Raw genomic sequence first — 22,414 nt, forward strand, 5'->3', positions numbered from 1 at the left:
CATTTGCAGGCACCGAGAATATGCTTTTGTACTTTCTGCCCTTAGAAATAGCCACTTTTTTTGTTACTGAATACAAGACACGGCTTTGTTACTCACCCAGCTAAACAATCAGGCCTAGATTTACACAGTTTTCTCAGATCTTGGTGTACTCGGGCACTTCAGCATTTGACCCATTCTCCCCTTAGCAGCTCATACCATGCTTTAAGGATGTGACTTTTCAGACACTTTTCAGACACATTTACAAATTCCAAAGCTTCTGTTGGCTCAGCTGGTGGGTTATAGTACTGCCAGACACAGACCTAGTCTACAGAATCGTCACCACTGCTTTCACCATATACATTTATTCATTATTTGACCTTTCCTTAAAGACTGGATAAATTCACAAAACAAGTCTAGTTATTACTCTCCCCTCACCAAGGCACCCCAAATTTTTAACCACTTCTAGCCCTTAGCCTCCCTTCTATATTACATCCACCTTCCAAGTTTTTAATATCTCAAACACAACAGCAATTTGCCCTCTACAAAATCTCCCCCCTAAGATCATCTACAAAATGTAAGAAAATTTTAAGTTGTATCTTCCTTTCACAGAACTATTGTGTTAAGCTGTCAGTTAAACACTTATGCATGAATATCTGAGCTCCCATTTATTCCTCAAAATGGTGTCTGTGACTAATGTTTTCAGTGGGATATAGGGTTTTTTTTGTTTGTTTTTTAATCACAGAACCCAGCTAGAAAACAAATCAATAGTTCTAAATGCCATGGAACTAGTTAAGATTGATTTCCTTTGGTCTTTCTACACAGTACAATCAGATTCCTCTGACCTAACAAAGAGAAAGTTCTGATCATAGTCCTTCATGCAGCAGAAACAATTCCCGATTTTTAATTTTTTTTTTTTCCACTTCTCATTTAGTTTTTCTGATATTTAAGAGTAACTCAGCTATGTTACAGCCCCTTTCTCTGCGGCAACAGTGTTTCTACCTCAATCTTTCACTAAGCTCACAGGAAAGCAATTGAATCTTTCAATCAGCTGTCACTGCCGAATTAGCTATCACTGCCAAGTTACCTAAGTTGGATCAATGATCTTTAAAAGTTATTCGGAGAGGGAAACATGTAGTTTCCTGAAGGAGCAAAAAAATAGACATTAAAAAAAAAAAAAAAAAAGTAAATTACCAGCAGTTTAAATTACTACAAAGGATTATGCAAGTTAACTTTTCAAATAGCTTTAATTAATTTAGGTGGGGTTTTTGTCTCTGCAGAGTCATGGTAGAAAAACTTGGAATACTCCTTCTTCTAATTTTTAACCAGTTTCGACAATTATAAAACGATACTGAAAATCTGGGGTTGCAAGAATTTCAGGGTTTTATTCTTTTTAAAAGATAGTTTTTATTGTACTTTTATAAATCCTCAAGGATATTATTATTGATGTGTCACTTTAAGATAATTTTTTTATAAAAACCCATCCTAAGAATCATATTCATTTAACTATATTCCCTTTCAATTTTTTTCCCTCTGTTTTATCACCTTCATGTAACACCTAGATTCAGTGTATGTGACAGCAGCTCAATACGGCAGAGTAAACAGAAATGACTGCTGTTTGTATATGTAAATCAAGGAATTCAGAGATGACTGTGTAGCTACCTATCTACATAGGAGCTACAGTATGCACAAAGCATTAATAAACTGTCCTTAGAGACAAAAAAGGATACTCATCCTGACTGGATCTTTTGTGGGAAACTGTCACCGATTCTTGCAGAAACTACTTTTCCTAAAAGGAAGGCTGGTTCTAAAAAAGTGCCAGAGATTCGACTGACTGCATAAACAGCATTCAGTTTATCCTAATAGCATAGTGAGTACATAATGCAGTCATTTTACACCTACAATGCAAGTTCAATGCTTCAGAATTGGTGGATCCATTTGTCATGCTGTGCACAGCACAAAATGACATGTAAGGCATGGTCCACTCTTGCGTTCTCCCTGGGAAATAGGAAAGCCAGGTGAAAGAGGCTGTCACCAAGAAGTCATCCAGTCTAGAAGTCATCCTTTATTCATTTTACGTATCCTTACAAGCTAAAGAACACTCTGAATCACGTGCCAGCCTTTAGCATGAAGCATACCACCTATAAAAAAGAGGAACTGTAATTTACTAGTTTACCAAAATGCTTCCATCATAAGAACATAATTCTACAGTTTATCAGACAGCATGGCATTTTTCTGTCCAAGACATGGCACACCTTTCCATACCACTCAGCTGTTTAAGAGAAGCACTAGTATCAACTGTATACTGTCCTAATGAAACTTCTTCCACCTGTGAACAGATCTTAATTCCAGAGCCTAAACAGAAAAAGGAAATTAATCTTGACCCCAAGCACTAATACTTTAGGATATTTTTGGATCACTCCAACCCAAAGCAAGACATAAAAACAAGACCTAAGTCCCCTATTCATAAGCAGCTGCAACTATACTGACACCAAATGAAGCTACTAGACAATCCTCTCCTTTTGCTATGGATGTCAGACATCTGTAAAATGACTAATATATTGCATCCAAAATAAATTTTGACCACAGAGTGGTTAAAACATACGTGATACCCATTATAGGTATAGCTCATGTGTGTCTCACTATAAATGTGAATCAGTAACTTACTTCATGAGAAACAGAGCATTTATATTCATACGCTGCCAACTTAGTAGGTAATAACTGAACAGTGCGTAAAACATCAGAATCCACAATTAAAATCTAGCAAGTTCTTTCACATTTTCAAACAAAAGCAGTAGGGAACTTCTAACATGTTAAATGCACTGCAGAAAAGTATTCATACTGAGAGGGAGGGAAAATATATGGACATTTTCTAATACCTTCACAAATAAACAGAGTCTCTGACAACTTGAACATCTCTGTCATTACCTCTAGGGAGAATGAAGTCTGTAATTATTCTAGGATTTTCTATTACTCTGAAGATTGGATGACACTGTTGCTAAAAAAGCCCCCAAAACTCAAATATCCCTCAAAACCACACTCCCTTAACCCCACACAAGTACACTTCTGAGAACAAAAGTTGCAACACAAACTAGCTCTCCATATAAAACCTTCGCGAGTTGAGTGTACTCTGGCACAAAGGGCACAAAGAAAAGTCTTCAAGTGTTAAAACTACATTAAGTTAATTACTGTGTCTGCTATCTTGCAATTCTTTATAGAAAACCCTTATTAGTCTGCAGCACTGTGAAGCCTAAGAGCACTGTGTGAAGCTGCCCTAGTAAAAACGCTCATCATTACCTACAGATTTCCTGTGCAGGACATACAGGTGTTCAGACACAGCACCAAGCAGTAGCTTACTACAGTTTATCATGAATTCAAATGATTCTCTCAGATTCACAATAAAACTGATTGTTATACAGCAAATTATTGGTATGCCTTCATTAGTAGAGGAGGAACACACACCAGCAAACCCAGATTTTACTTCATTCACCTATACCAGTTCCCTGAAAGGAGGAACTACACCATATCACAAACACATAAAAAAAATTCTTAGACTTACCCTGGATCTACCCCTAGGGAAGAGCAGTATTGCTCCTACCCCATGCAGCTTGCCAATTATAGCATTTTCCTGGGAGGCAGATGTTTGAATGCCCTCAGATTTACAGAACCAAAGCTGTGTCTCCCACCTCCAGGGGCAAATGAACTTGTCACTTTAATATTATTAGAGCTACAAGTGGCAGTCTCCCTAGAAAGAGAGGAAAACACTACACTGCTTCCTGTAAGTACTCTCCATGATGACACTATCCTCTAGTTAACAAGCCCAAACAATGGGGCAATTCCAAGTGTACTGCCTTACAGAACATGCAGATCACAGTGGTGTCTAACACCCATTTTTGTGGAATTTCTGCTTCAATCTCATTCAAAACCACTTTATTTTTCAATTTACTGCAAAGCAGATATTAGTCACGCTTTTGGATTTTACTGAAAGCCACATGCCAGCGCTTTACATCTAGGCACCCGCATGTCTATTTGCCTAATAGCTCCACATCACCATTACTCCAACCCCTTGTCCACTGAAAGCATGCAGCTATTCTTTGTAAGTATGAAATTCAGAGTTCCGGCTAGGAAGAAAGTTTTCTGATGGTGTAATGCTGCTTTAGAGTTATCCACCAAAGCGTAATGGATCTATATTTTGCTTCTCAGAGACTAAGCATACTACCAGTACATGTCCACAACCGCTACTTCAGTAATGTTCTCATACTCCACACACAATATTTATGAGTTTTCAACATAATGTAAACAAACTTGAAAGCACACAAGACAGCACTTAAAACATTACTGATGTTGTAATATAAAGATGTTTACCATGAAAACCCATACATGGGCACTTACGAACCTGACATGTGTTGTATATCATCTTCCACTCATCTTTTCAGTCAACTTAAATATTGCTTTTAAAACTCCTTTATTACATGCTTCCACCTCAGTCTACAACTTAAATATTTATCTTGAAACATAACACAGCTGATTAAATAAAGAGCTGACATGATCAGCACACCTGCTGATGTTTTGAAATTTAGAAATAAAGCCATCTGCACACAAAAGCCCAGGTTTTAACCCTCAAAGTATTTAGCTATTGTTTCTTTTCCTCATTACCCTTTGTTAAGTATGCATCTGAAAGCATCAATAAATAAGGGCACTTTACAAATAGCACAATAATATTATTCAGGGCATTAAAATACCTATTTCAATCTATGTTTGGAACTTCCATGGTTCTTAATCATTAGTAAAAAGCAGTCATGGGGGGGAAGGCGAAGCAAAAAAAAAATGGGGGGGGGGGGACACCCGGGGGACGACAAAAACAAACAAACGAACAAAAACCCAAACCATTTCCTTTCTAAAGATATTTTGTACCTACAATGTTACTTTAGCATGCTGCATTTTCTAATTGTGTATCAACCTGTTTAACAGATTCTCTGATTTTATTCTTCCTAACAGACTGCAAGTTCCACATTACAAAACATTTCAAAGCTCTGGACTGGTAAAATATTGTCCAAGTACAATACACACTTTGCTTCCAAATGCATTAACTTTTATCACAATATAACATTATCAGAAGAAAAAAAAAATATAACCCATTGATGGTCTCCACAAAAGACATTGATGGTCCTCACAAAAGATAAGGGACATTCCATAGGAAACGCTGCCCCTGTTCTTTGTACTCTCTTGATGTTAGATGAGCAATTTTCTCTAAAAGAACTTTTCACCCTTTTACAGTGTCTAAAGCCACAATGCAAGAACAAAACCATCACAGCTCTCTAAGAGCTTGCGGCCTGCACAGTATTGCTGTGAAAAATAACACTAGAGATATTCGTAGCACCTTGCTAAATATTCTTTCACAATGCATCCTATACCCAAATGGATTTGTCAATTGAAAATCTTAAAATCATGTCTTTTTCTATTGCATTTACAATCTTGCAGAAGAAATTTCTACCTTTTAAAGGCAAAAGAAGGCTTACTTGGCGGAGGGTTCTGCAAGGTCTGAGGCTTGCATTTGCACATGTCACCATAAACATGGTCCTTATGGCACTACACTGAAAGCTATGAACTAACTGTTGCATAGATTGGCTGTGTACATTCTTCTGTATCGCCAATAGCCATATTCAGTTATATTTAAAAGGATGTCAAGAACCCAACAAAAATTTCTCAGAACCCTTTCTCCGCAGCTTGCTCTAACAATGATGAAAAATTTCAACATAGATTCTGGGGGAAAGTTACATCACTTCTTACATACAAAATCGCAATTTACAGGTCAAAAATTCTGGCATAACAAGAAAAGAAAACCACTCAGGATTACAAAAAGAGGGTAGTGCTTGAGGACCCTGAAAGCGTATTAGATTAAGAGGAACTAAAGCTAAGAAGGCTTTGTCCGATTTATGAAAGAAAGGGTGGGAGGAGAATGTAAAGGGAAATGATGAGTCAAGCCCTTAGCTTATTACATAAGCATACTTTCTTACAAGTAGGCAATTGGACCTTAAGATTACCTAGCTCCACCCATGGCAGGGGGGGTGGAACTAGATGATCTTAAGGTTCTTTCCAACCCTAACTGTTCTATGATTTTTCAGTTTTTCATAGCAAGCTATAGGGAGTCTGAGAAAGCATTCCAGGAGATGTCCATCATGACCTTAAACATAATACGTTAATGGATTTCCTGTTTTGTTTCCACAGATCTGTACATGATATTCAGAGGTCTCTTCCTCAGAGAAATAATGTATCTGGGGATACATTAGGCCAGAGTTTATTCCTGCTGTAAACAGCTGCTTAACTACATTGCATTTATTATTACACGACATCCAGGCACAAGTCCTCATGTTCTGCTTGCCATAACCCTCCACCATATTCTAGCATCACTGGTTCAAATAGCGACAGCTAGAAACTAGCATGTAAAAATGCAGTATGGAATCTCAGCTTGCCTGTATACTGCAATCATCCCCTATTCTTGCAGTGCATCACACACTGGGTGTTGAAATCATATTAAAGCAGAATCCCAGTTTCTGTCAAGTTGGTTTGCAAATTTTGATTTTCACAAAAGAAACCACTGAAGTTCAAAGGAAAAGCCTGTCTCTAGAGTAAACAGCATAAAGACAGTTGACAACTTCACTGCATAACAACCATTGTAATTTCTTCAAAATGAAAAATAAAAGCAGTCAGTTGAATGATACTGAATATACCCTCACAATTACTAACCTAAGAGTCTGACGACTGACAGCATTCTAGCTGCTAATAGTTACTGTAATATAATATATAATAATATGGTAACAATAGCATAAGCTTTGGATATAGTATTCACTATTAACGATGAAAGATAATCTTTTTCAAAACTGTCCACACTTTATCAAAACCAAGTCTTGTGAGGATGCAATGTCCCATGTTGGTTCTTAATCCAAACTGTGCACTTCTGGAAGTGCTTAAAAAAAAAAAAAAAAGTCAATCTTTGAGTTACCTGACAAAGTAAAGGAAATAATGTGCTACTTAGAACCTTTTAAGATGTGCCACAACTGAAAAACAGCCTGAACTTCAGAAGGGGCTAGTCCTCAGCGGGAAAAGCTAAGTGTTTGAAAGAGTACTTACAAGCACCTACGTAGTTGAAACATTTCTTTCTACATTAAGATCAAAAGGAATTATTTGCACAGGTTGTGCAGTTGCTTGTGACAGCATTTGTAAAAGGACACCTCATGCTTCACAGGAAATGAATAGAGCTCACAGACCAGAAATACAAAAAGTACTCAACAACTTCATGAGTTGCCTGAATCAATATCACTGTTCTTGGATCCTGCTTATACTCTTCATCCTTCATACTCTGTCTGCTTGCCAGAAGCTAGAATGGAAGCTTCATCTACTGTCAGCATGTTGAAAGGGAAATGAAGCTTCCTAGCTCCTGGAAGTAGAATTCACAACTCATTCTGTTTCTGCCCATCAACACCCTTACTCAGCTGGTCTTCATACATGATCATACCCACACCCACAATGAAACTGGCATACTTTGATACCCCCTACATTAATTTGGCTGCAGGAACCTCTGACAGATGAAGATATATGGCTGAAGTACAATTAATGGTCTTCATTGTCCACAGCAGTTCAGAAGTGACATTTAATCACAACCACAAATTTATTGTTAAGTTAGGAATTCTAGATTTATTCTGTGTTGCTTTGACAGCAGACACTCAAGGGAAAGTTAATGGATGATCTGTCTTCATCTCCTCTTATAATGGGAAGTCCTTTTAGTTTTGTAAAAACCAAGGCCACCTGTAAAACCACCAAGAACATGTGCTTTGTTTATCCCAGTCATGCCTCCAATTTTCATCAAGATTTTAAGCTTCTCATAAATATCTCAGATTAAGCCACTAACATACAAAGCTGTAAAGATAAAACAAACATGCACAGTATTTCCCTGTCCCAACACAAAGATGTCACAAAGTCTTGCTTCCTGTAACATCTTGATAAATGCCTTTTAACTAGAATCAGCCACTTTAATTCAACTGTAGGAGCAGAAAGGAAGGATGGATTCTAGATAACAATTACTTGAAGAGAAAGCAATTTAAGGTCCACTTCTCCCCAGTTTGTTCCCCTTCATGAATTATGAAATTCTGTCCCCTTACACAAAGTAATGTGAAATTTATGGAGTGGTGCTACAAACTCAATCAGTGGAGAAATCTGAGTTACACTGAAAGGTAAGTTTGCTTGCTTAAAAACAAACAAACCAACCAAAACCAACAAACTCCCCAAACCCTACACAAATTACTTCAATCCAACAGATTTATAGCATAGCCTGATACTTACAGTGACATGGGAGTGTTTAACTCCAACAGTTATCTCCCACAAAACCAGTTTTATAATGGACTAACGCTATGATAGCGGAAAATACCACTGATAAAGGAGAAGAATGAAAAGAAACGGAAGACAGTACTGCCACTCAACTACAGATTCCATTTTTCTTCTTTAATGAAGCTAAAGATTTGAAAGAAATTTGATTATTCTATCATTCTGGAGCTACAGCACTATTCATTCAAAAGACACCAACACTCAGGAAGGGAAGATCCTTTCCAAAACAGCACAACATAAAAACCCACCTGTATCAAAACTAGGTAGAAATTTTTTAAGCTTTGTTGCATAGCAGATCCATGATGAACAATTTGAACCTAGACAGAAGCACCCATCTTGAGAAGCTCATGATAAAGACATGGCAAGGGAGGACACCTGACTGAAACCACATGAAGGTATTGATAATAAACAGCACTGCGAGACAGGAGATGCAGAGAGGTGTCTGGGGTTTGTTTTTTGGTTGGTTTGGTTTTCTTTTTTCCTCCTGTCCTTTACAAGGTTTTAATCTCATATAGGTCAGCATGCTTTGGCCTAACTACAGTTCAAAGAAGTTTTAGGAGGACCTGCCCATGGTAATTAATGAAGAGCATATACACTGCTCTAAGACAACAACTGCAATATGAAGCCAACATTGCATTTTTCCAGCCAGCTCCAGGCTCAAGATGGTGAGAGTCAAGCGACACAAAAAGATACAGCTAAGTCCACCTAAGTAAGCAGAGAACAGCAAAAGGCCTTAAAGAAACACAGTTGCTAACATCAAAAAGTAACAACAGGTAAACAAGAATTCCAGTTGTGACAACAAAGAACAAGTGCAAATCCCAGAAGATACTACACCAGGAAAAGTGAAAGTACTTCACACCAATGCGGAATAAGCCTGAAACGGAAAGAAGAAATACACTGGAAAGAAGTATTCCAGACTGAAACACCTCAATGAGTAAAAAAGCAGCAGAATAACAGGAAAGAATGTGCACATCTGGGAGAAAGTCCATTATGGTTGTATTAAGTTAACACCGCTCTTAACAGTTCAAGTCAAATAATCTGGTAATAAAAGGATTTAAATTAACAAAAGGGGGGGAAGAGTGAAAGTATAAGCACAGACAGCAGTAGAGGAAAAGAACTAATAATCTGAGAGTAGAAGGCAGTGAAAAACAAGAGGACAGTATTACAGAAGTCCAGGAAGAATAAGACATCAAGTGGCTGAGAATTACAGATAGCATTGAAAGCAGTACAAATCAAGGAGTGTAAGAAAGGTACGGAATCTCTGTAACTTGGCCAGAAGGAGCCTGTACGGATCTTAATGAAGGCAATTTCAGCAGCACATGGAACCTGGACTGGAACAGTACAATAAAAGAGGAAAGAATGTGTGACCACAGATGAAAATTCTTCTGTTTGGAAGTTTGGAAAAGAAGGGAAGCAGACTATAGTTCACTGTCAGCTGTAAGGATGGAGGATAGTAACTCAGAATAAAATTATGAAGGGAGCAAGATGGCAGCCAAGAGGTAAAACCCAGAAATTTGGAATTAAAACAGAAAAATTGAATGAATGGGGCTTTGGGGTCAGACTAAACTGCTAAAGGAAACAAAAGCAGAGAGCAAACATGAGGATCCATCACTGTAAGTAGCAGGCAAGAGTGCTGAGCAAAGGTAAACATGCCGATTCTAATCAGTTTTTCTCTGGAAACCTTTAGATTCTGCAGGGGAATAAGAAATATAGGAAAAAGCTTAAGGGAGATTTCTAGGCAGCCTACAAAGCAAAGGAACCGGGAAATGCATGCAGGGAGAAAGGAGGAAAAAAAAAAAAATCATCAAAACGATAATTGAGTATGAAATACAAGTTAGGAAGAAGACGTCAAAGAAATCTGCTATGTTCAACAACCAGTCATAGTTACTGCACTATTATAAATGAGATGAGGAGGTGACAGTCATGAGAAAGGGATTTGGAGATGCAGCAATCAGATAAGATGCCTGGCAAAATCAAAACAGAAGTAATAATTTCTCTCAGAAACAGAAATGGGTATTAGCAGATGAAGCTCAAATAGGCTAGAGAGCCAAAGAATAAACTTAATGAGAAATCAACATAAAAAAGAGTCATAAGGAATGAGGGTGAGGAGTCCATGATAAGAGGACAGCCTGTATGGCAAAGACTAAAATGAAGGTATGCAGGAAGAAGCAAGAAGTGAGGCAGCATTAAGGCACATCTGATGGAGCCCTGCTCAAGGAAAGCTTAAGAGGAAACAACAGAGGGGAAGGTATAAAGACAATGGTAGATGAAGAACACAACATTTATTCTTAACGATAAAAGAAAGGGTAAGACAGACATTAGGCTCTAACATAATGCTGTATGCTTGGTAGCAACGTTTCTGCAATCAATATACCTGACAAAACTGTTGCTGATAAAATATTCAGCAACTAGCCTTTGATTTGAATTTCCTGAGAAGACACGCAATTGCTTATGGCTAGGGGATTAAACAAACAGCCATTCTTTATACTCCAGTTACATATACGGGATACAAAGCTCACGGTACCATATCTTGCCACACACAAGGAAAACAAATGAAAAAGGTTCAGTATCATACTATTAACATCCACACCCTTACAGGGGAACACAAAATTTCACTAAACAACAAAATTATGAAGAAGAAACCTATGAACAAGCCAGATATTTAAAGCATCCAATCCCCTATTTCTTCTGCTTTTGATCTAATATTACCCACAGATGTGCCTGAATTTTCATTTAAGAAAAACAATGTAACAGTGAACAGCTATTTAAATTCATAAAGGAGAGCTAGAAAGGACCTGCTAAACAGTTATGAAAAGCAACGTGGATAGGAATCACAGAAACTAAGGTTGGAAAAGATTTCAAAACATCAACTTCACTCTCAGTGCTCCAAGTCTGTCTCAGCCTTCCTTAAGCCACTCCTGACAGACACCTAACATTTATATATATATTATATATATATTTGGCAAGCCTCAAGCAATACAGGCTCCACAATCTCCCCAACAGTGTACTGCAGTGACCGAACAATTTTTAAATCTTCCCCTAACATCTGGTATATATGTCCTTCTCTAAAATTCAGACCATTTCTTCATGCACCATAAAGCTGATTGCTTTCCTCTTTGCAGCAGATTTGCTGTAAAGGATGTTCTCTATTGCAACTGGACAGCTCTGCAGTGTTTTGCATTGGAAGGACAGAGCGCTTATATAAAAAATAAAAAAAATAAAAAATAAAAAATGGTCTGCCTGAACGGATGAGCCACAAAAACTCATCTCTGTGATGAGTCATCTGGGACAGCAGAGACAGACTTTCCCACATAAGCAGTCTGCTGGAAACTGGATACAGCCACCGCAAGTGACACAGCCAGAAGAAACTAACATTTACAAGCAAGCAAAGCATAGCCACAGCGTTAGTCACGATCGTTCATCCTACACCCTTCAGAAAGGAGCCAAAACAGAATAGCCGTGGTCATGTCGTTCAAAGGGAAAGTTAAAATAGAAAGCAGAGTCGCAAACTGGAGCGCTGGGTGGAGCTCCCAATTGTGCCTTGCTTGGCAGCACCGCTCTGGGGGAAAAAAGAGGAGTCAGTAAGGGCAAAACAGTGCAGTGGGGGAGGGGGAAGACAGAAAACCCGAGCTCGGAAATGAGAGATGTGCACGGGGCAGGTCACACACAGGGAAAAGGTTGCAGGGAGGTACCCGAGCCCTTGGGGAAGGCGGTTGGGATAAGAACTGTCTCCGTTTCTAGAGGCAACGTACTGGGGAGGCCCTGGATGTGCCAAGTTTCCTCCCATGAGATGGCCCCTCTCTCTAGGGGCCCCAAAGGAAAAGCTGCAAGGAACGGGGGGGGGGGGGGGAGAGAAACTGCAGAGATATATAGGGGGTGCATAGAGGCCTTTGCTCCCCACTCCCTGCAGTAGTGACAGGGTAGTAAGGCAGTATGGGGATAGCAGGGGAGAACCAGAGGTTTGCAGCTGCTGCAGCTATGGCAGGGGACTGGAGCAGGGTAGGTCAAAGATTGCAAAGCCATAGCAGGGCTGAGGGAAGAAGGGGCAAAATGATGCAGATCCACAGGGGAAGCAGAGCACAGAGCAGTGTGCAGAGCAACGCAGAGGGTGGAAGAGCGTAGCATGGTGGGAGCAAGGCTATATGAGCTGAACCTGGGGGTGCATAGCCATAAGAGGGAAGAGCAGAGCTTTAGAGGGGAGCAAAATGCTGCAGAGTTGCATGCACCAAGGCTTGGGGATGCGGTGTAAAGGGGCTCACAGCCAACCATGAGAAGCCAGACTACAGGAGAAGAGAGAGCAACGGGTCCACAGCCACGGGAGAGCAGAGCTGTCGGCGGGGCGTTAAGGGGGGGAGGGGGGAAGGGAAAGCAAAGGGTTCAGAGTATGGTTACAGGGGATGCATACGAGCGCGCAGCCATAGGAGAGCGGTGCTACAGGTGTAGCAAGGGGATGCACAGCTATAGGAGAGATACGGTAGGGGCTACGGTAGTGGGAGAGCAAACTGGTGCACAGCCATGGGAGAGAGGGGCTACGAGGGGTAAAGGGTCTGCACGACCACCAGAGAGCACCGCTACAGAGGCAGGAGCGGGTGCACAGCAATGGGACAGCATGAGCGGCAGATCTGGGGACGGGGGACGAGTGGATAGCCGCGGGGGACAGCAGGCCTGCGGGTGTAACAGGGCCCGGCAGCGGGGAACAGCAGAGCCAGGAGACAGAAGAGGAAGGGAAGGGAGAGGGGCAGCTAGGTCCGGCGGCGGGCGCGGGCCGCTCACCTGCGCGGCGGAGCTGCAGCAGCCCATGGCGTCCGCGGGTCTCTGCCCTGGCGGTGGCCACTAGGCGCCAGGCAGCGGCGGCGGCAGACAGGCGCTGGGCATCCACTCCAAGCGACGGCCCGCCCCGGGGCGGGGGCGGCGGCGCAGCCGGCCGAGGGAAGCAGCCGGCCGAGGGGAACGGCCGGGAACGCTCAGGCGAGGAAAGCGGCTGCGGCACCAGCCCCGCCGCGGCGCCCTCTCATCCTCCCCCCGCGGCGGCGGCGGCGGCGGCGGCGACTGAGGGGAAGGGGCGGAGCCTGGGGGAGCGGGGGCGGGGCCAGGGTACTGCAGCGCGGGGGGTACCTGCCTGGGCGGGCGGGCGGGCTGCACGCCCCCGCCACATCGCCCCGCCCCGGCCCGCGCGCCTTGGGGCGCTTCCGGGGGCCGGAAGCACTTTTTGCCTGGTCGTCAGGGGCGTCGCGTCGCATCCCAGCCCAGCTGAGGGGTCCTGGCTCCCGCCGTTCCAGAGCCAGAAGCTCCCAGGCGCTCGTCCTAGTTGTTCCTATGGACCCCCCGCAGGAGGAGCACCGCCCAGTGTGCGGGACAGCTGTGTGGGGAAGCCGTCCTCCCGTCAGGGGGCTTCCAAGCGGGTGATGCTTTCTGCGAGGGAGAAGAGCGCCGCTTGTGTGGCCCTTTTGACGTACCTGTACTTGCAGGTACAAAAGGTGCCTCTGCTTACTGGTGGGAGATGCTTGAGAAAGCCATGGTCCAGCAGGCCTGTGTCTTATGGGTGTTCAGGCATTGGAGCAGACTTCCCAGGGAGGTGATGGAATCTCGGTCCCTCAGACGTTCAAAATTCATATAGGTGAGGCCCTTAGGGACATAGTTCAGTGGTGGTCTTGGCAGTCCTGTGATTTGATGTTCTTAAAGGTCAAATCCTAGTTGGATTTGATAGTGTTAAAGGTCTTTTCCAACCTAGTTGATTCCATGATTCTATTATACTGCCTTTATTGTGGTTTATCCTATTTTCTAGTCTTAACTCTTACCATTGATGCAATGTGCAGAGTATCCAGTCATCTGAAGTGGTATTCTGGTGAAATGGACAATGAAATTAAATCTGTCCCTTGAATTGAATGTCCCTGATTGCCATATTTTTGCATCTGGTTTCAGCAAGCTTTTAGAGACAAAAATGCAGGTGTCATTCTTTTGAGGTGTATGCCTCAGTAACTGCTAAAACCTGGTTTCATGAACTACAACAGGATGAGGCTTGCTGCATAGTTAACTGGTACAAGTCAGTCTCAGAACTGTGGGCTGGACCATCTTCCTAAGCCATGCAGGTAGCAACAGATGCCTCAGAGCTTTCTGAACCACTTAGGTCACTGCATGGCTGCATCTTGTAGCCATTCATTGTAACAAATGATTTTGCAACAGCTTTTCTCAGAATGAGAAAGTTCTCTTTGGAAACTGGCAGTTCCTCTTAAGGTAAGTTTACTGGCCCAGCAGTTGTGTTTGAACGTGGCCTGAACTTACTAGGCAATACTCCAAGTTAAAATACTGGTTTTGCTGAATCTTAACTCTGTAGGTTTAATTCTGTCAATATAGTAGAATATCTATGATTAGAAATAACATTACAATGACTTAAGTTTAAAATGATCTTTTGAGAGGTAAAATGAGGCAAAGAGGCCGTGTGACTAGAGAAGCGGTCTTGTTAGTCTTCCAAAATAGAACAAAAACTGGCATGTGGGTGAACTGTGAATCATTTTCTTTTTTTTAGCTCTTCTCAGTTTAAGGGCAAGTAACATCACTTCTCACAATTTTCTTATTTTCTAACACCTCATCAAAATAACCTTTTACTGCTTACATGTACATTGCCATTATTTCTCATTGTTCCACCTTGTTCTATCCAAATATTTCCGTTGTATTCAAAGGTGTGACCATCAAAGTACTGTTTTGCAGGAACACTTTCTAGGAGGCATGTTTCTTTTGTGATTGACACAAGAATAGATAACAAGAAATCCATAGTCAATTCTTGTGTAACTTTCCACATGTCACTTCTTTCAATTTTTCTGTTCCTCAGTTTTGCCATTTATAAAATTGACTTTCGACTCAGTGTTTGTCTTTTTCACGTGCTTGCATAACGAAAGCGTGATGTCTGTGCCATAGATGTAGTTTAGTCAGTCTGTTGAATAGACCAGATTTTTTTTTTATTTTATTTTTAATTTAGGACTTTAATAGTTTCATTTAGGACCTCAGAGTGTTGTCATGGCAATTAAATACTGCCTTCTATTTTTCACATGTAGACTAAGCACATTCAGTATGATTATCAGAAGTAATGGAATAAATGTAATGGAATAAATGCAAGTCCTTCACTGGGGGAGCCTTTATAGAAAAGTTTGTAAAGACATACCAGCTGTAGCATAGGTAACTGGGTGTAAGTATGTGACAGCTGTAAGAAGTATTTTGATGAATCTGAGTGTTAGAAATAATTACGAGAGTAATTACCCTTATCTCTGCTTCTGGCCTGAGGAAATGAGTTGAGTTTTTGACAGGGCTGCTGTAATAAAAGCAGGGGTAGATATCTGGGTTTATTGGTTTAACTGTGCTTTGTTTGGCCAGTCACACAAAGGAGGGGAAAAGTTGAAAGGTTCTTGCTTATTCATTATTGTACTTCCTTTTGTATTTATTCATATTAGTGTTTCATGAAGAAACTGAAAGGGATTGAAATGGTAAATGCTGAATCTTAATTCAGTAATGGAGAAGTTGAACATTAAGCATATACCTAAGTACATTATTTGAATTATGCTTTACAGATTCCTTTCTGAAGCTGATCGTAATCTTCTCTAAGGCATGGGTACATCACAAGCTGCTCAAGTGCAAATCTGACTGCCCAGATTTAGTGTTGGGTAAGAATCTAGCTTTTTTTCTGTGACAGATTTTAGTGTGCCCTTCTCTCATCAGCCAAGAAGGATGAGCTTTATATATATTTTCATTTCATTGCAAAGATCACAACGATGCATTAGAGTTTTTGAAGTATTATGTGAGCATAAGAAAGGGAGATACAAGCATAAAGAAGGCCCTAAAATGACAAGAACGCCTTCAGTGCTTGAGTTGACTAAATTGTAGGTTGTACACAGGCTGCTTCCACTTGGGAAGTGTGGGAGGGCATAAATAAATAAATACAAATATAAGGAAACATTCCAGAAAGCATAAATTGTGTGATAATGTTTACCTTTTCCCACCAGGTGTAGGATCCTGACCCATATTTATGCACCCATATTTAAATACTGAAGGATTTTCCAACATACAAAACAGTTTGTAGCTTTTGTTCCATATCTATGAGAGAAATACCTTTAAAATAGCAGTAGATAGTGCATGCCATTTGGATATGCTCTTATGTATAAGGTTTGGGACGGAGTTTTCAAAGAGGCTCAGTACTGGACTAACTCTTCGATCAAGAGGCAGTCCAAACCTGGCTTTGATGTTAATGAAAGGGAAGAGTTGCATCATGCAGACTAAAAACTGAATATTGCACCAGCAAGGCGTTTTCACAGTCCGTGTGTTTGCCTCCCTCTTCTAATAGACAAACTCAGCTCATTATCATTCTGCTGACTTTTTCCACCTACCAATAAACCCACACCTATGAATGCTTGGCAGCCACTCTGCATTTTTAAAATCCTATCCTGTGTACTTAGACTCAATATTTCTGTTTGGTTTTATTGTTTTGTTGTTGTTTGGTTGGTTAGTTTGTTTGTTTTAAATCTATTTAAATACAGAATCACACATATTGCCTCCAAAATGTGTCCAATGAACAAACTGTTAGCTTTCATGTATGTGTATCAATGCAGGATTGGGACTGATTCTGCTGGCACCAGCAGAATACTCATGAAAATACAACACGAGAAGACATTCCAGAAAACATGTCAACTAGTATGTCAGTCCATTTCTATTAGCAATGTAGGGGTAAAGCACACTGACCCACTGAGAGCACTGTGGACCCATTATCTTGGGGGCCATATATATCTCAGAACCCACCTGAAACTTATTGTCTTTCTGAGATGTTCAGCCATGCTATTGCACTTTTTTACTGCTGGGGAACTACAGCATGGATGCTTGTATCAAGTCACACAGGACACCAGTCACAAAGCAGAGAACTGACTCTGTATCGTACAAACTCCAGCTTGTACATCAAAGATCCTGTCAGTTATGAATTTTAGTCAGGCATGACGAAAGCATCCCAGTGATCCTGCTTTGCAATTAGAATGGCAGGATTCTTGCAGACTTTCTCATCTCTGACTAAGAAAAGCTGCATATTGCTCAGTAAATCTGAGCTCTTAGAAGTTAAAGCTAAGATTTTCTTCTTGCTGCGTGTCTGACCACACAGGAACAGGTCAATTCAATAAACTTACTAGGAAAGTCAGAAAACCTGCTGTGATTCTACCTTGTACTGCAGTCCCATATATGGGTCACGTTAGGTCTGTTTCAATTTAAGAACTGCAGACTTCAAGGTAAGAGAGAGCAGCAGAGAGCTTTTTGAATTGATCAGGAGAGTGAAATCTTCTTTCCACAATTCTGAATCAAAATTTTGGTCCATTGTACTCTTAAAGATGTAACTTTCTGATGAGACGACATAGTTGTACAGTGGAGGGCCTGTCCATAGGTAGCTATCATAAATGTTCAAGATTTATTGAAATAATAATATTTTGTTGTTTTGGCAAAATGGCTTTCTAAGCGTATACTTTGTACCTATGGTAGTCCATTCATGCCATATTGAAAGTAAAATAGATATCTTTTCTCTATTTAAATACATTGCTTTGCACTATTTAATACCTGTTGGGCTTCATTCAAATATTGGACACCTATTCATGAAGTGTAAAAATAGATGACTGTCACACATTTACATTGTTTTTAGCCTAAGTGAGAGAATCATGCTAGCAGTTTGCATCTGAAACATTCCATATCCAGTATCCAAATCCCAAAAAACTCCACTTTTCAGAAAACGTTCTTTAAAATACTTGGGTCAGTACCATTGCTTGTGGGAGGGGAGAGGTGTCTAACTAGTGTCACAGCAGCAACCACAAAAATGTAATTTGTTTCAGCTTTGTAAGAAACTTCTGCATTGCCCCAAGGAAACATGCAAAGCCAAGTACAATCCTTCCAGTATAATCATAATATATGATTAGCCATTATGATCCCCTGTCATTTTACTTCAGGAGAATTATGGCTCTTGCACTGAGGATGTAAGACTACAGATGGAGGACTGCCTGCTGCAAATCTCTTGTAAGGCTGCTGCAGTAAATCTCTTGGAGAGAAGTCATTGCCAAAAATCACTATGCTAAAGGAACCTGGCATTTGTTTTCTTAAGGAAGATGGGAGAGGGGCCTTGGAGGGAGGTACTGTTCCTTTCTACACTCCTTAATGTTATGCAAGGAAGCATTCATCAAGGAAGATTCAGCTTTTTCTCAGAGTAAGACAAGACAATGGCAATATTCAACATGTCAGGTTGCTCTGGCTTTCTGTATAGGATTTTGTATGCAAGAAAGGAAGATTAAAGACATCACTCTCCAGAGGCTGACTTAGGCTGTTTTGTATTTTATAGCTTAGTTACAATAATGGCCAACTAGAGATTGCTAGATTGACATAGGTCTGGGCCATTGGCTGTGGAGAACATCTACAGTGAGCTCAAAATTGGCATTCAACTCAGGTGCAGGCTTAAGGCAAATAGTGCTTTATCGTGAACACAACCCCTAATTCATATGCTCTGTGTAGCTGAATAGTCACCAGTGGAACTCCAAATATTGATGGGTATCCTGTGCATGAGTTCTTAAAAGTACTCTTTTGAAACTTTGAGGGTGAGTTAAACCAGCAACATGGATAGAGAGATAGCACTGTCACCGGGCCTAGCATAATTCAGCTTCATACTGCAGCTGGCAGTACACATACAACCAGTGCAGCCAGCAGTGAGGGCTAACAGGAGAAGATATGAGTGACTTCACATTGAGTTTCACTGGATGTGGTGGGCTTTAAAGGTCCCAGCCTCACTGTTCGCTTGTTCTTTGAGTCACTCATGTTCATCTTTAAAAGGAGGTATTAAAAATTTGAAAAGCAATTTCATTCTATGCAATGCCCACCACTCCACTTGCAAAAATAAGTGCACGTACACATGTATATAAACAGGCCTCAAGATTTATTTGAAATTGATCTCAATTTGCATGTTTCTCATATAGTCATGTTTAACTTCAAACTTACAGTAAGTGCTTTGTTTAGTGAAAGCCTGTCAGTGACAGCAAGAACATTTGAAAATCTGGTGCTATGTTACTTTTTCTGGCTTGCAGAAAAGATGGAGACTTTCAGAAGTTCTGTGCACTCCTCAGTTCCTGCTGGATGGTGCTGTGGGCAATGCATGTGCTTCAGAAGATGCAGATTGCATCTGCTCAGCAGTACCAGATACCAGGATGCCTGTGACTCTTGGACCAGCCTTGTGCTGGCTAGCACAGACTCAGGCTAACAACTATGAGGTCTAAGGCCACAAAAAGCTTGGGTGGAGACAAAAGTAACCCTTGCACATCTGCAACATTCACTGTGGTATGAGCATCAAAGGAAAAACATTGGCTGACAGTACTCTTGAGAAGAGCAAGTCATACTGATTTCTTCAAGCGTTTTTTCTTGTTAGCACTGTCTTTGATTACCAGGTCTTTGACTACCTAGAGGCTATGGCTCACTTGCAGAATTTGCAGAGATAAAGTTGCTTCTGATTGATCATCCAAACTCAGAAGTATTTACACTAACACGATCAGTCAGTGGTTTTTTTAGGTTTGTTTTGTTCTGGCTACATCTGTTTCTTTCGGCAAAGTACTCCCCTGAATACTAGAATAATATTCACCTAGTGAGTTGGTTTACAATGTGTAAAAAGCCAGGATTTGTCTGTGGGAATTTTGTTTCTCTGCTTTTCCCATAGCCATTAATTTAACAGTACTGTAGAATGTTCTGGTTGCTCTTTGCTCCTTCCTGTCACCATTCTAACTCCAGCCTCTAATCACTTGCATCAGTTTTTCCTCCTATTAATTCTTCTGTCAACAGTTCCCAGGTAGGAGAATACTTTCAAAATAAAAGCAGAAACAGTTTGCCTGCAGATAATAGGCTGACATGCCAAGCATGTTGCTTCACTGGAAGATACCTCACCGTTGAGCAGGTATCACTGAGGAAAAGCCCTTTTGCTGTGATATCCTCACAGTTGTGGCAGACAAGCAGAAGTGTTTAACTTCTGTTGCAGGACTAATGAGTATACATGAATAATGAGCATGTGATTAATGACACAAAACTGAGATATTGGGGTGAAGACATTCTGGCAGCAGACCAAGGCCAGGGGGGAAGGTGGGATGAGTAGTAATAATTGACTGAAGAGGTTTTCTTTATTCCACTACTGTCCCTGTTACCTTGCTGATTAGATTCCAGAAACGTGACCAAGGCAGGTAGCTAGGCATTGGCCACAGATCCTCCAACAGATCTTGGGTACAAACAGTGCAGCTTTATTGTCTTCCATAGCACAAAAAAAAAAACAAAACAGGGCAGGATGTGTCGTCTGGTAGGGATTCTCTTGTAGCAATTTCTGGTAGGAAGGATTGGGGAAGAGTGAAAAGTGTATCTCTTTGGAATTTGAAAGTCTTAGCGAGACAGTTTTCAAGCTGAAAGATGGAAAAAATTTAAATAAGGAAGAAGAGGTGGGGAGTTAACAGTGCTGTGGGAATGTTGTATACTTTTAAGAGGTGAAGTCTGTCCACCAAGCCTGTCTAAGGTCAATGCTTGTGATAGCTCATTGCCAGTAAGCCTCTTGCAAGTTTTGTAAGTAGGTGAGGAAACTTTTCCCTTCTTGCTTCAGATCATTATGTAGGGCCCAGAGCACATCCACCTTCTAGGAGTTTAGCTGGCTAAGTTTAGGAGTCTGTGCTCCTTCACCACTAAGAGCTGTTGTAGAGAAGAGGACCTGCCCTTTCCCTCCCTTGAGAGCTGACCTTATGTTGAGGTTTTACTGCTGTGCCATGTCACAGCTGTGTAAGCAGGTGTGTCTTCACCTCAACCCAGACCCACTGGTTGGGCTGCCTGGCTTGATATCAGACTGCTTTGCCTCTGGTCTGTCTGACACACATCACTGTCTCTGTCCCTGATCCTGACCCACACTTGCCGTTCTGCATTTCAGCACCTTGTTGCTGAGGTCATGGCTCACAGAAGCCGTAACAGGACTCCCAGCTACAAGCTCACATCCCAGTGGAGCAGCTGCCCAACTCACTGCTTCCTAATACACTGTGCATTTGAGATATTGAGAGTGTGGCAAATCTGTGTTTGCACAATAGGAGCAAGTAATGAATGAAAGCAGTGAAAGACAGCGCGTAGATAGAGAAAACATAGTTTCTTTGACTCTCAGACAAGTTACATTAGACATTGGACTTTACACAATAAAACCTCCTTATCAGTGGTAAATGGTGACCATCCCACAAAACCAGATTTCAGTAGGTGTTTGTTCTGCAGTATGAAAAAAAGGATTCAACACCACATTTTTTCTTTTTTAAAAGTAAAACTGCTTTTTGAGTTGATGAGCTAATTACACAGATACTGGAGATGCTGTTCTAAGTATTGTGCTGCTATTCTCATTTTTCAAATTAATGACTCACTCCTTGAACAGCTGATTGTGTTTGGGTTAATGACCAAGGGCAGACTCTTACTGTAGATCAGACATACTTCAGGTATCAAAATTAATTTCTGACACATTTATGCATTGCTACAAGATGTTTCAGTTTCAAAGAATTTGCAGTTTTCACTGGTAAACTGCTTAGTCAAACTATTTCTTAAAACAAGGGAACTGAATTTTAATAAAAGTGATGGTAAGTAAAAGTCTCAAAGACTCAAAGTTATGATCAAGAGACCTGCCCTCGATTTCCACTTTTATTTCATCCTGTTTGCCAAACAGCTTAACCTCAGAGACTTCCCTAGAATAAATGTCATCCTACTGCGAAGCTTTTCTCTGATCAGAGCCACCAATTCTACATTATCTCCAAAGTATTCTACTGCTTAGCGCTGGTGGCTGGGTATGAGAAGAAAGGACTTCTTCCACCCCTCTGAGTGGATCTACCTTTTTCAATGGGGGAGGCTACTTTGTGAAGGAGTTGGAAGAGCTGACTGCACTTGGCCCTTCTTCAGAACAACTCTTCTGTGGTAATGGATTGCCCATGGAGTATTTTGCTGTTACATTTCTACAACTCCTCAGGCTTGGAGAAATAAATAACGTCCACCTGAGCTACTGAGTTTGCAG

The 22,414-nt window shown here is 41.0% G+C and overlaps 1 protein-coding gene and 1 long non-coding RNA gene across 4 annotated transcripts in view; one reads left to right on the forward strand and one right to left on the reverse strand.

The window, feature by feature from the left end:
• The window catches only part of SLC44A1 (solute carrier family 44 member 1), a 72,524-nt gene extending 59,255 nt beyond the window's left edge, over window positions 1–13,269 (reverse strand). For all 3 annotated transcript variants that reach the window (XM_057401406.1, XM_057401393.1, XM_057401398.1), the window contains exon 1: window positions 13,132–13,269. In XM_057401406.1, the coding sequence (XP_057257389.1) occupies window positions 13,132–13,158 (27 nt within the window). In that variant the 5' untranslated portion in view covers window positions 13,159–13,269. The remainder of the gene's footprint in view (window positions 1–13,131) is intronic.
• A 992-nt stretch (window positions 13,270–14,261) lies between these two features.
• LOC130595053 (uncharacterized) lies at window positions 14,262–21,867 on the forward strand. The gene is made up of 3 exons (XR_008971210.1): window positions 14,262–14,592; window positions 15,921–16,013; window positions 21,305–21,867. It is a non-coding gene; the product is annotated as an uncharacterized LOC130595053 (long non-coding RNA).
• Window positions 21,868–22,414: the final 547 nt, after the last annotated feature.

This window comes from Pezoporus wallicus, unplaced genomic scaffold, assembly GCF_028554395.1.
Source record: "Pezoporus wallicus isolate ANWC-B61680 ecotype Strahan unplaced genomic scaffold, APGP_CSIRO_Pwel_v1 contig_8100, whole genome shotgun sequence".
Classification (NCBI taxonomy): Eukaryota; Metazoa; Chordata; class Aves; order Psittaciformes; family Psittacidae; genus Pezoporus; species Pezoporus wallicus.